This window comes from Triticum urartu, chromosome 7A (genome assembly GCF_056163025.1).
Source record: "Triticum urartu cultivar PI428250 chromosome 7A, HENAU_Tu73, whole genome shotgun sequence".
In the NCBI taxonomy this organism is placed as follows: domain Eukaryota; kingdom Viridiplantae; phylum Streptophyta; class Magnoliopsida; order Poales; family Poaceae; genus Triticum; species Triticum urartu.
Window position 1 is genome coordinate 181,463,018 of NC_141879.1, and position 11,856 is coordinate 181,474,873.

At 47.4% G+C, this 11,856-nt stretch overlaps 2 protein-coding genes across 2 annotated transcripts; both read right to left on the reverse strand.

Annotated features, from left to right (window-relative positions):
• Nucleotides 1–1,778: 1,778 nt before the first annotated feature.
• Nucleotides 1,779–2,493, reverse strand: LOC125522925 (uncharacterized). Its single transcript, XM_048687965.2, has one exon. The coding sequence runs from the start codon at nt 2,365–2,367 to the stop codon at nt 2,137–2,139; it is 231 nt and encodes a 76-aa protein (XP_048543922.1). The 5' UTR covers nt 2,368–2,493; the 3' UTR covers nt 1,779–2,136.
• Nucleotides 2,494–5,757: 3,264 nt separating this feature from the next.
• LOC125522677 (uncharacterized) lies at nt 5,758–6,540 on the reverse strand. The gene has a single exon (XM_048687719.2). The coding sequence runs from the start codon at nt 6,417–6,419 to the stop codon at nt 6,171–6,173; it is 249 nt and encodes an 82-aa protein (XP_048543676.1). The 5' UTR covers nt 6,420–6,540; the 3' UTR covers nt 5,758–6,170.
• Nucleotides 6,541–11,856: the final 5,316 nt, after the last annotated feature.

An 11,856-nucleotide genomic window follows, 5' to 3' on the forward strand; every position in this document is an offset into this window, starting at 1 on the left:
AATGGTGACTTTTTCTATTGAAACTCTGTCGTTATTATATTTACAAAAATGGTAAACTGGCCGATGACCCCTTCCCCCCCCCCCCCTCCCAAAAAAATATCATATATATCGAAAAGATTCATCCCCACTAACTTATTTTCTCAACATGCAAGCATGCCACCTCACCATACAATCATGCGTGGGAAAAGACTCACTACACCATTCAACCATGCATGGGAAAAGATCCACTACACCATTCATGCGAAAAAATCCATTGAATTGTTCTACTTATATTCAACAACTATTGTTACCACTACACATAATCAAATATAATAAGCCCTTTGTATTTTGTATTTTTATTCTCATGTTATTAACCCAAATTTTCATCAACCAATTCCCGCAATAAGGCGTGGGTTATCCTCTAGTTTTCACTGGTTAAGGATATAGATTCACTGGTTAAGGATCTATATCCATAGGTCTAGGATTTTTCTTATATTGATTTATTTATCACTTACAGGTGATCGGCTGCCCCTATGTGGTTAGCAGTATTACTGATGGGTTTCCGTGCTCATTAGTGATGAGAGCAAAGAATAGTCACGTCGTAGAGAATCTACTCCCCGATAGAACCATGCCAACCTCTCACATGAGAAGTTGGATCATACATTAACATGAATCATGTTTCAACGATACTTTTCTTTGTCTTCATATTTCAGTGAGACTAATTACCCCGAGACGCGTCACGCCGGTGAAGCCTCTCGTCCAAGTCTTTGGCAACCGGGCGGCATGGACACGTTGAGGACTTGGGGCATCAGTTTTTAGCGAACAAACTCTTTTGAAATGTTGAGAAAATCCACGCTATGTCGCCAAATAAAGTTGTTCCGTACATCACTGGCTAAAGGAAGACCGGGGGTGCTGCCGGCCACCGACGAGAAAGATGAGCAGTGAGAGCATCTTCAACCACGTTTCTTTATTTTAACCTCTCAAACGTTCGCGGACGTGCTCGGTCAGTGATCGGGCATGTCCGTTTTAAGCCTCTATTTATTCGTGCGTACAGCTACTCATTTTCTTTTTTATATGTCCGGTCACGTGCGTGTGATTGGTGGAGATGAAAAGAGAGGGAAAGAAAAGAATGAATAAAGAAATAGAAAAAAATGGTTCGGGGTGGGGACGTGTCCTACGTGACGGACTGACCGGGTGCGCCTGGGGTGTCCGCAAGCCCTTATATCCTCCCTATATTTGAGATGCATATGAGGGTTCACGGATAATCCGAACGTGTAGGGATGATATGAGGGGTCCAATTAGGTCAATTTTTTACTATTTTTTACTTTTCTTTTTTGTTCAGTCAGTGATTCCTATGTCCGTCCAATTAATTTGAAAAGTCCGGCTGTAGATGCTTTAATGGCCACAGCGAGGCCGGCAGGCAGCTACGGTGAACTGAGGTCACGTTGACGCCGGTGAGGCGTCCAGCAGAGCTCGAACTGGCCCAGTTGAGCACCGCCTAGGAGGACTCTCGTTCGCCGCCAGTCAAACAAAGCCGAGAAGGACAAAACGGAAGCCCAACCAGCTGCGTACCAAGAAACGGCTGAGCCTACCATGGCCTCACACGTGGGGTCATGACACGTTCTGCCTCTTGGCCGCATGAGGCAACGGGTGACGCATGCGAATGTCAGCTTCCACTTCCAGGCATCCATTTGTCTCAAAAAAAAAAAATACTTCCACGCATGCATACGTAGCAAAATACACAGAATTTTTCTTGGTCAAGATTTGAGAACTTATGAGGAAGTAGACTAGAGTGTCAATTCAATTCATAAACAAAGGTTGATTCTCAAAAAGAAAAATCATAAACAAAGGTTTACATATGTAATGTAAATACAAATGTATTGCTGATGCTTCTGCAGCTTGCCTATGTTTTACAGTTTTATTCAGACAGAATCCTACGTAATATATGTGTGTATTTCCTTTTGTATGTAGTATGTACAAAGTGCCAACTAGCGTAGACGTACGCGTGGGCAAAAATCACCAACAAACCAAGCAACGAATCCAATCCTACAGTCGATCACCAGAATCTACCACCGGGGTCGCCAAAAACACGTTGGAACTTCAAACACGAGAGGACGTACGCACGCCGGCCGAGCTGCGGCGCTCGGCCTCGGCCATCTACGGCGGGCAGTGGACGTTTGGGCTGTTGGTGCCGCACGACGGGCCCGGCCCGCCCAGCTGCTGCATGTACAGCCGGCGGAGCGCCTGGACCACGGCCGGCAGCGGGGTCCCTCCGGCGGCCGCCCAGTCCGCGCCCCCCAGCGGCCGCGCCTCGCCGAGCACCGCCAGCAGCACGAGCGCCGCCACGATCACCGGCAGAGCGAGCCTCATCCTCCGCACGGCGGCCATGTCGTCAACCTTAGCTTTCTTCTAACCCTCCTCCTCTTTGCAACAAGTGTGTACGACTTGGACGCTGGGTCTAGGCAATGTGTGCAGGCAACTTTGTATGCTACGAGGTAGCTATATGGCCTATGGAATGGGTCGCGGGAGCCTATATATAATGCGCGCAGGAGAGGCGATCGACGAAGTTGCATGCCAGTTGCGTGCGGCGACTTGGTGTTTCGCGTTCGCGCGCAAGTTTGAAAAGTCAGTGGACGCGTAGGCGCGCGACCCGTCGATCGATCGATCGATATGGCGTCGTAGAATTCCATCAAAACGGTCCGTGTATACTCTTCTTCTTCGCACAATAGCTAGATGTAAGTCCCCTGAATTTAGAATTTAGGTCAATTGATTTCGCGTGAAGGAAGGAAGAGTTAGACGGAAGGAAGGAGCTCGCCGGAAAATGCTACCTCATTATTTATCTTAGGGGTGTGGGGGTAATATAAGTTCATCGGAAAAAATTGGCCATTATCGGGCTAGAAGGATGGTCGGAGACGACGGCAACGGCGGTGGGAGGCAGTTGAGGGGAGGGCGGGGAGGCGAGCCTGGCGTGCAAGCGCCGCCGGTCGTGGGCGTGATGGCCGGCGGTTCGTCTGGTGGTACGTTCGGCTGGGGAAAGAAGAGCTGAAGAAAGAAGGGTTGTGTACCATTAAAGCATCTCCAACAGACGCCGAACGCGCCGCGCGTAAAAAACAGTTATAGCGCGCGCCCATCGCCTGATTTGACGCGCTAAAATGCAGCGCGCGCGTCATTCCAGCAGCGCGTAAAAATGCAGCGCGCGCGACACGTATGGATGTGAGGGTGGGAGGTGCGAGCGAGCGCGCGAGAGTCCAGCGCGCGGAAGCGGTGGCAGCAAATATGCGGCGCGCGATTGCGTTTTGGTCCGCGCGCTGGACTACATATGCCGCGCGCGCTGTTTTCGCGCGCCCGCTGAAGCAACTATTCCGATTGCGCGCGCGCTAAAATAGAGGATTTTACGGCGCGCTAAAATAGAGAATTTTACGGCGCGGCGCTAGTTTAACGTGTCTGTTGGAGATGCTTTTAGATTTGCATTTAACGTCCCAAACGAATCGACTCACCCTAGTTTCATTTTTCTATCGACTTACCTGTAGCCACGCCCTCTTCTTTAGTGACTTGGCAATATTAGAACGGTGGGCATCGCGAGCGCTATATCTCGCCTATATCAAGATAAATATCTTGCTAACATATTCTAAAATCAACAGTGATTAGCCTTTTTTTGCGGGGAAAAAAGAAATTCATTAATTAAGTGGCAGCCATGTCTGCATTACATAGATCCGGAACCTCGTCCGGCCCAGAATGAAGCCACACCGCAGTGCGCTTCTTTATTCGACCAAAGTTCGCTAAAAAATGACTAACAGTATTTTGTTCACGCCTCACAAGCTTAACTAATTTCCTCCGTCTGTACCTACTAGGGCAGCCAATTGTTGTCGTTTCTTAGCAATTTGATCGACCGAAACACCACTCGTTTCTTTTGGATTTTTTCTTTTTTCCTTTCCTTTATTTTCTATTTTTGGTTTTCTCTATTTGTTCATCGGTTTTCTTTATTTTTTTCATCGGGCTTCTTTGTTTCGTACATGGTTTTCATTGCGTTTTTTCTTTTCGTTTTTCTTCAATTCTTTTTGGGCTTTCACTAGCTTTTCTTTGTTTTTCCTTGGTTTTCGCCGTTTTTCTTTGTTTCTTTCTCTATTTTCATTTTTTGTACTGGTTTTCTTTGGGTTTTTTCTTTTCGTTTTTCTTTGATTCTTTTTGGGCTTTCACTAGCTTTTCTTTCTGTTTTTTTCTTTGTTTTTTCCTTGGCTTTCGCCATTTTCCTTTGTTTCTTTCTCTTTTTTTCATTCTTTTGTATTGGTTTTCTTTGGTTTTATTTTTTTCTTTCGTTCCCCTTGTTTCTTTTTGGTTTTCTTCATTTTTATTTCTTTCTCTTATTGGTTTCCATCGGTTGATCCTGTCCCTTTTCGTATAGAATAGGAACATTATTATACCCACTTAAAATTTTCCCTAAATAAGAAACATTTTTTATACACGTTGAACATTTTTTAAACACATGACTAACATTTTTTTCAAAGAAATATTTGTTATGTGAACTGTTTTTCATACACATTCTACATTTTTGTATATATCAGGAATATTTCTAATACATACATTTAACAATTTTGTATTACAATATTAACATTTTTAATACATATTTTTAAGTCTATTTCTTGCATACACATTGTACATTTTTTTATACATCATGAATATTATTTATATACATGTTTAATATATTTTTAATACATGATTAACATTTTTTACACAGTTTTTATGTCTAATGTTTTGTATAAACAATTGTACACTTTTTGTATCATCGGGAATATTTTTTAAATACGTTATTTCCATACAGATTGTACATTTTTATATACATCAGAAACATTTTTGTATACACATGTAACATTTTGAAGATACATGATTAGCATTTGTTTTCAATTCTATATGTGAAGTGATTTTTAAATGGATATATCTAAAAATATAAGCAAAATGAAAACAAAATAGTAAAACAAGAAAAGAAAAAAAGTGAGGAAAGAAAAGCTAGAGGCCTGTGGCCCGGGCTGGGCCGACCCATTCCGGGCGGCTGCTTGTAGCGAGGCTTCCTTATGTCTCGCTATACGCGAGACGAGGGCGCTCCGTGTGTCATGGCGCAGTAGCAAACTGCATGTGCGCACACACAGGGAAAAAAAAACAATCTTGCTAGATACATAAAACCGATCTCACATCGAGGCATCTCTAATTGAATTCTCAGAAATTCGTTTGAGTCGGATTTTTTACCCGCGCCATCCGTCTAGACGTATAGAGGGAGTTTGAAGAGTCCGGCTGTAGACGCTCTAAGTTGAAACACCGGCCGCCGACAGAAAGATGAGAATTGATGGCTGCGGTGAGGCCGGCAGCTGCTATCGTGGAACTGAGGCCATGCTGGCGTCCAGCGGGAGATCGAACTGGCCCGGGTGAGCACCGCCTACGACTTGTATTCGCCGCCAGCCAAACAAGCCGAGAGAGAAGGACAAAATGGAGCCGAGGTGCCCAATTACTTCCGAGAAACGGTTGACGCCACCGTAGGCATACACGTGGCGTCGTGAAAAGTTCTGCCTTTTGGCCTCATGAGGCCACGACTGACGCACGCGAATGTCAGCTTCCACTTCCACGCAAGTGCAATGAAGGTCTCTGTAAGAAGAAAAACACTTCCAGGCATGCGTGAACGGTGAACAGGTGACACGTTTTTGTTGATCCACGAACCCAAATCAGAGCACATAACTTTCTTTTTTTGTTTGAGTTAGAGTACATAACTGTGCTTTGTTAAGATTTGACAAATTATCACAAAGCATATATAATATGTATCACTTTATAGAGAAAGGTATATACATGTGTTGCTGGTACACTTTCGCAGCTTGCCTATGTTTTATTCAAAAACAAAAAGATCCTACCAAGTATACGAGTATGTTTTCTTCTGTACAAATCAACACCCGGCGAAAGCGAAAACCACGCGCGGGCAACGAAAAAATCTCCAAGAAACCAACCAACGAATTCAACCAATCAAACCATGTCGACCGCCGGCGGCTAGTCGGCCGGCCTAGCTAGCTAGGGAAAAAGAACATGCGCACACTGTGAGCCCGCCATCGCCGCCCGGGCTGGTCCGTCAAAAACAAGCTTGAACCCGAGAGAGGAGGGAGGGAGGGGGTGGTCGTGGAGGACGGCCGGGTCTCGCCGCCCGGCCTCGGCCTCTACGGCGGGCAGGGGACGTTGGGGCTGTTGGTGGTGCAGGAGGCGCCTGGCCCGCCCAGCCGCTGCGTGTACAGCCGCCGGAGCGCCTGGGCCATGGTCGCCGACGCGCCCGGCAGCGGGGTCCCTCCGGCGGCCGCCCAGTCGGCGCCGCCCAGCGGCCGCGCCGCCTCGCCGAGGACCGCCAGAAGCAGCAGCGCCGCCACGAGCACCGGCACGGCGAGCCTCATCGTCCTCCTCGCGACGGCCATCGATCCCGTCAACCTTGGCTTCCTTCTTCTCCCTTTAGAACAAGCTTGTAGGGGGCTGCACGACGCTGGGTTTTGGCAATGTCGTCGAGATGTAATTCTTCGACGAGGTGGTAGTAGCTTGGAATGAACGGGCGGCGCCTATATATAACGCGGGCAGGAGCGAGGAGGCGGTCGATGGAGCTAGCGAGGCGTGGAGACTAGGCAGGAAGTTGCATGCCGGTTACGTGCGGCGACCTGGCTTTCGCGCGTCCGTCCCGTTTGATGAAAAGTCAATGTGCGCGCGGCACGCAGGGCCGGCGAGCGCGCGCGGTCGGTATCGGGCATTCCCTCGTAGAATTCCATCGTCGAAACGAAAGCGATCCATTCTTCTTCTTCCTGCCCCGGCGGTGCGTTCGTGCGTGCGCGCGCGCATGGAGAGGTAGCAAACTGCGCGCGCACGAAAACACGTCGAAGGCACGAGCGTGCCGCACGTCTTGACCAGAGCATGCATGCATGGGAACAAATACATATTTTGAGTTGTACAAATGCAGCCGTTGCCTTGCTTGCAAACAAAAATACATCTCAATTCTTCTTGTAACAGGCCTTTTCTTTTTTGTGCAAATTCATATGTATGTATAAGGAGCTCGATATATGTTAACATACGTGGAAATGTGGTTTACTTTGACCAGGGAAACGCCTTGGGGGCCAAGGCACTAGGGAGGGGTCTAGTTTGACCTAGCGTTCAACAGGGACTGTGCGTACTTAATTTAGGGAGAAGCTTAATTTAGTTTGTCGTCGACACTGTGTAGTACTGGGGTCGTCTCCGATACGTACCTGTCAACTGATACGGTCAAAACATTTGAATTCTCTGTGTTTGCATTGCATTGCGTGGAATTCAAGCAGGCACGCTCTTTCCTAAACTTGGCCTGAATTTTCAGTGTTTATCCGGAGTCGATCCCACCCTAGCTAATTTCCAAGAAACTGCTCAAAACTTTGCCGCGGTCTGTTACCAGGCTCGCGCCTTTTTCGTAGCATCTTACGTACGTGCGTGTGGTAACTGGTACTATTAAGCTGCTCGAGCTACCTAGCTTGTAGGAGCAAAACTCGCATTTGTTAGTTGATTGAAAGCTGAAACCGGCCGCCAGAGATCTCCTAGTTGGAAAACAGCATCCAGTGCAATCGCTGACGTACGTGTGGTCGTGAGTACTCCCTCTAGTAATCAAAACACTCTTACATTTCTTTACGGAGGAAGTATTTTGTAGTTGTAGTTGCCTAATGCGGTACATAAAAACTATTTTATGCTCTTTTCTCATCATTAACACATGTGATGGTGTCAATCCAACTTTGTCAAGACCCACGACCAGTTGAGAGGAAGAGATTGTGACTTGTAAAACTCTGTGTCCGACGCGCGTGAGCATGCGCCATGAATTTCAACTTTCCGAGTGCTGCACGGCTGGCCGTCTTTGACCTGCGGTGGAGTAGGTCGGAGGCACGAAAAACACGACCAAGCTGTCTCACCTTCGGGGATCATCAGAGGAACTCTACCGCGGCCGGGAGAATTTTCTCTTCTCCCGAGGTAACTGTAGCAATCAATCAAATAATTGTACAATCCTGGATGAGACAAGACTACGTACGGTTGGCCCGGCCGGGCTCGACTCCAGGCTTCCAGCTTTGAAGGAAGGGTGCTTTCGACCGTCAATTCTTCATCACCGCCCTGCGCGACAGGTAACATGCTACTGGTCGCGTAATTACTTGCTGGTTGAATGCAACAGCGGCACTGCCTCGACTCAGCTGCTGAACACGGCCGGCGACGACCCAGCCAGAACATGGCATGGTTTAACTCAATCTCATCTCGGTTTGTGTTGTGTTGCTCCCTTGTCCCTCTCTCTGTGGTAGAAATTGCGAGATCGCTTTTACCCGAGGCGTGAGAATGTGATTTCCCTATCGCCAACCACAGAATTTTTTTTTCAAAATTAGAATAGCCCTAGACTTTTCCATGACTACATGTATGGTTTCCGCTGACTTCACATTGACTTTCGGTCGTACTACTAGAAGAAAACAGTAGGCAGGAGCAGGTCAGCATGGATACATCAAATTCATGGCTGTCGTCAACTGACTGACACCACCGGCACCCTCCGCTTCCTGTTCAATCAACACATGAGCGACATCAGTTCCAGCATTTTCTGAGAATGTTGCTCGGGACCATGGTTCATCACACCATTCATCCTCCAAGTTCAAGACCGTTTCCTGGGATATGTATGCGCAAATCTTCTTGCACTGTATAACTAGTACAAGGCAAGTGTCATCAACGGATGCATTCACATCATAAACGAGGCAATTATATATGCCTATTGCCATTAAAATATTTGAGTTGGATCATTACCATGCTGCCAAACCTGACACACAACTGCTCCTAGTACTTGTTAGGTCTGCTTTCAAGACTTTGGAACAGCAGGTGCCGCACTAGCATGGACCTGAAGTGGTCGATCAACACAAGCGCTCTATTTCCTTTGACCTCTCGCGAACGAGTTTGAAAACTCATTGCGCGATCCATCGATCGGTCGATATGGCGTCGTAGAATTCCATCAAAACGAACCATGCATGCATCCGTCGTCCCCTTGACGGCCAGGTAATGAATGCCATGGGACAATTTTGTGTGCCATGGCGCGCGGTACCCTAACAAGCTGCATGCGCCGCCTCGCACGGACGAACAAAGGTCGAAGGCAGAAGCGTGCCGTGTTGACCAGAGCAAGCGCTATATACATCCATGGCAAAGTGCCGGTGAGCTCGCGCAGCGGCCGGCCGTTTCGGTCAGCCGGCAGACCGATTAGTTGGACCAAGCTCGCCGGCACGCGCGGTGCCCGTGCGAGCTCGTGAGTTCCGACGAGTGATGACAATGTAGGAGCACGTACTATATCCCCCTCAAAAAAAAGAGCACGTACTATTTTTCCTTAAGAAACAAAATCTTTCTTTTTTTCATCCCTAAAAAGATTCATTTCTGTTAATTTTCTCATTCAAAATTTCAAAATATCTATAAAGGGTATAGCTCCATACTACATATTTCAATAGTTCGTCCAGAGCGGCTGACCGCCTGAAGAAGCGAGGTTGGACAAACTGCGGCTTAAGTCAGCTCTGCAAACGCGAGCCGGAGTCAGCAACGCACATGCTGTTCAAATGTAGGTTCTCCACTCACATGAACACGGTCAAATCTTGGATAGGGGCGCCGGAGATTGACACCGTTGGGTTGCAGGCGTTTCCCTCGGTCCGGGCCTGGTTAGAGGCCACGACTCTCAGGGAAGGCCACAGAAGACGTGCGATGACCACACTGCTGATGTTGGTTGTTGAGAGATCTGAAATGAGAAAAAACGCAAGGGTCTTCAGAAACAAATGCACCTTGCATTCGCTCATCATCGATCGCATCAAATGCGAGGCCAAAGGGGTAACGAAAGCACTCCAGCTATGAGGAAAAAATTATTATTATTATTATTATTATTATTATTATTATTATTATTATTATTATTATTATTATTATCACAAGAGAGAGGAAATGGGGTTTGACCAGGAAAACGCCTTGAGAGCCAAGGCAGATTTGGGGTCTAGCTAGCTAGCTACTAACTCCATGGAGATCGATGGAGACGTACTTAATTAGGCCGGAAAGCTTTGCTTCGCCATCGGTTATGCGTGCTCCGGTCGTCCGTGACACGTACAGCTCCACTGTTACGGTCAAAATCAAAGCTCAGGAATTCCCTTTCCCTGCGCGCGCGCGCGTCGCGTTGCATGGAATTTTCAAGCATGCACGCACGCACGCATGCATTCAGCTCCGTCCTTGTAGTACCACGAACTTGGCCTGAATTTTCACGATCGACCACACGAGCGGCGTGCTCGTCCAAAGTCAAAACCCTAGCTAACTTCCAAGAAAATGCTCAAAACTTGGCAAAAAGTTGGTTATGGGGTCACATTTTTCGCAGTGTCTTACGTGTGATAAGCCGCTCCGTCACTACTCCACATGGCTTGCACGAGCAAAACTCCACTTAGACGTGGTGTTTCTTATTTGGAATGCGCCGGAGTTCAAGGGCGACACGATATCTGGTAGTAAGTGGCATTAGCTACTGTTTGCCAGCTGACTCTGGTCTAAACTTTTGTCTTCACCACCATAGCTCAATATTTGACCCCATAGCTAAGGCCAAGAATGTGCTACAACTGCAATTTATTTTCCATGCTAAATGTAAATTTGGGTTTGATGATGTGCAAGCTCAGGTGGCTGAGATTCATGAGAATTTTCGGTGCCGTTCTGCTAGCATAACCATATTTAAAGAATTGTTATGCTTGCAGTTGCATGTTGGCAGCACAAGAACAACCTACGACCATTTCCTGGGAGAGGAGATCGTGACTTGTAAAACTCTCGGTCGGAAGCGCGTGATATGCCATGCCATGCCATGGATTTCAACGCTCCGAGAGAATGCTGCTCCGCTGATCATCTTGACTCGCCGTTGCCGATGCAGTAGGTCGCAGGCAGGAACACGGACCAAGTTGGCCTCAACCAACTTGGCCTTGGCGAGATGTAGAATTCTACTGCAACTTGAAGCATTTTTCTTCCGAGAAAACACTAGAGTGTACAGCAGCAATCAATCAAGCGACCTGGAGTCAATTGCCCTGGATGAGACGGCACTGTGACTGTGTCACTGTTACTGGTGACCGGACCAAGTTCCGGCTTCAAGGACGGGCAGCAATATTTAAGCAGTGATGATAGCATGTGAACAATGCAGGTTAGCCATGGACTCAGTACTAGTCTTGCTTACTACTAGTTGAATTCTTCGTCACAATCACGACTCAGTAGTAGCCACACGCTTAAGAGGAAGTCTAGTAGAGCCCTCAAACCCTCAAACCCCTAAAAATAACTGTTTTTTTACAGTCTAGCCAACCGCGCGAAGCTTATGGATCAAAGGAGAGGGCCGAAGATGGGGCGACTCACCATCTACCGGAACCGCGCTCTCGGACACGAGCATTTGATGCAAGACTACTTTGCGGAGGTACCTACATACCCTCCTCATCTCTTCCGCAGAAGGTACCGAATGCGTCGTAGTTTGTTTGTGAAGATTGTCACCGATTGTGAGGCCGCCTCCGATTACTTTAAACGCCGTAGATCCGCCACCGGTATCATGGGGTTTAGTGCATATCAAAAGATATCGGCGGCAATGTGGGTACTCGCTTATGGCATACCCACGGATTATACCGACGAGTCCGTCCGTAGGTTTGCCAAGTTGGTCATCCGGTTGTATGGTGAGCAGTATCTTCGGGCACCAAACGAGGAAGATACAAAGAGATTAATGGAAATGAATGAAAAAAAGGGATGGCCGGGGATGCTTGGTAGTCTTGATTGCATGCATTGGAGGTGGAAAAATTGCCCAAAGGCATGGCACGGAATGTATTGCAGTAAAAGCCATGATGCTACCATTGT

Bases quoted from the DNA above. Each gene is read 5' to 3' on its own strand.
- LOC125522925 (XM_048687965.2), bottom strand. From the start codon at position 2,367: ATGGCCGCCGTGCGGAGGATGAGGCTCGCTCTGCCGGTGATCGTGGCG.
- LOC125522677 (XM_048687719.2), bottom strand. From the start codon at position 6,419: ATGGCCGTCGCGAGGAGGACGATGAGGCTCGCCGTGCCGGTGCTCGTG.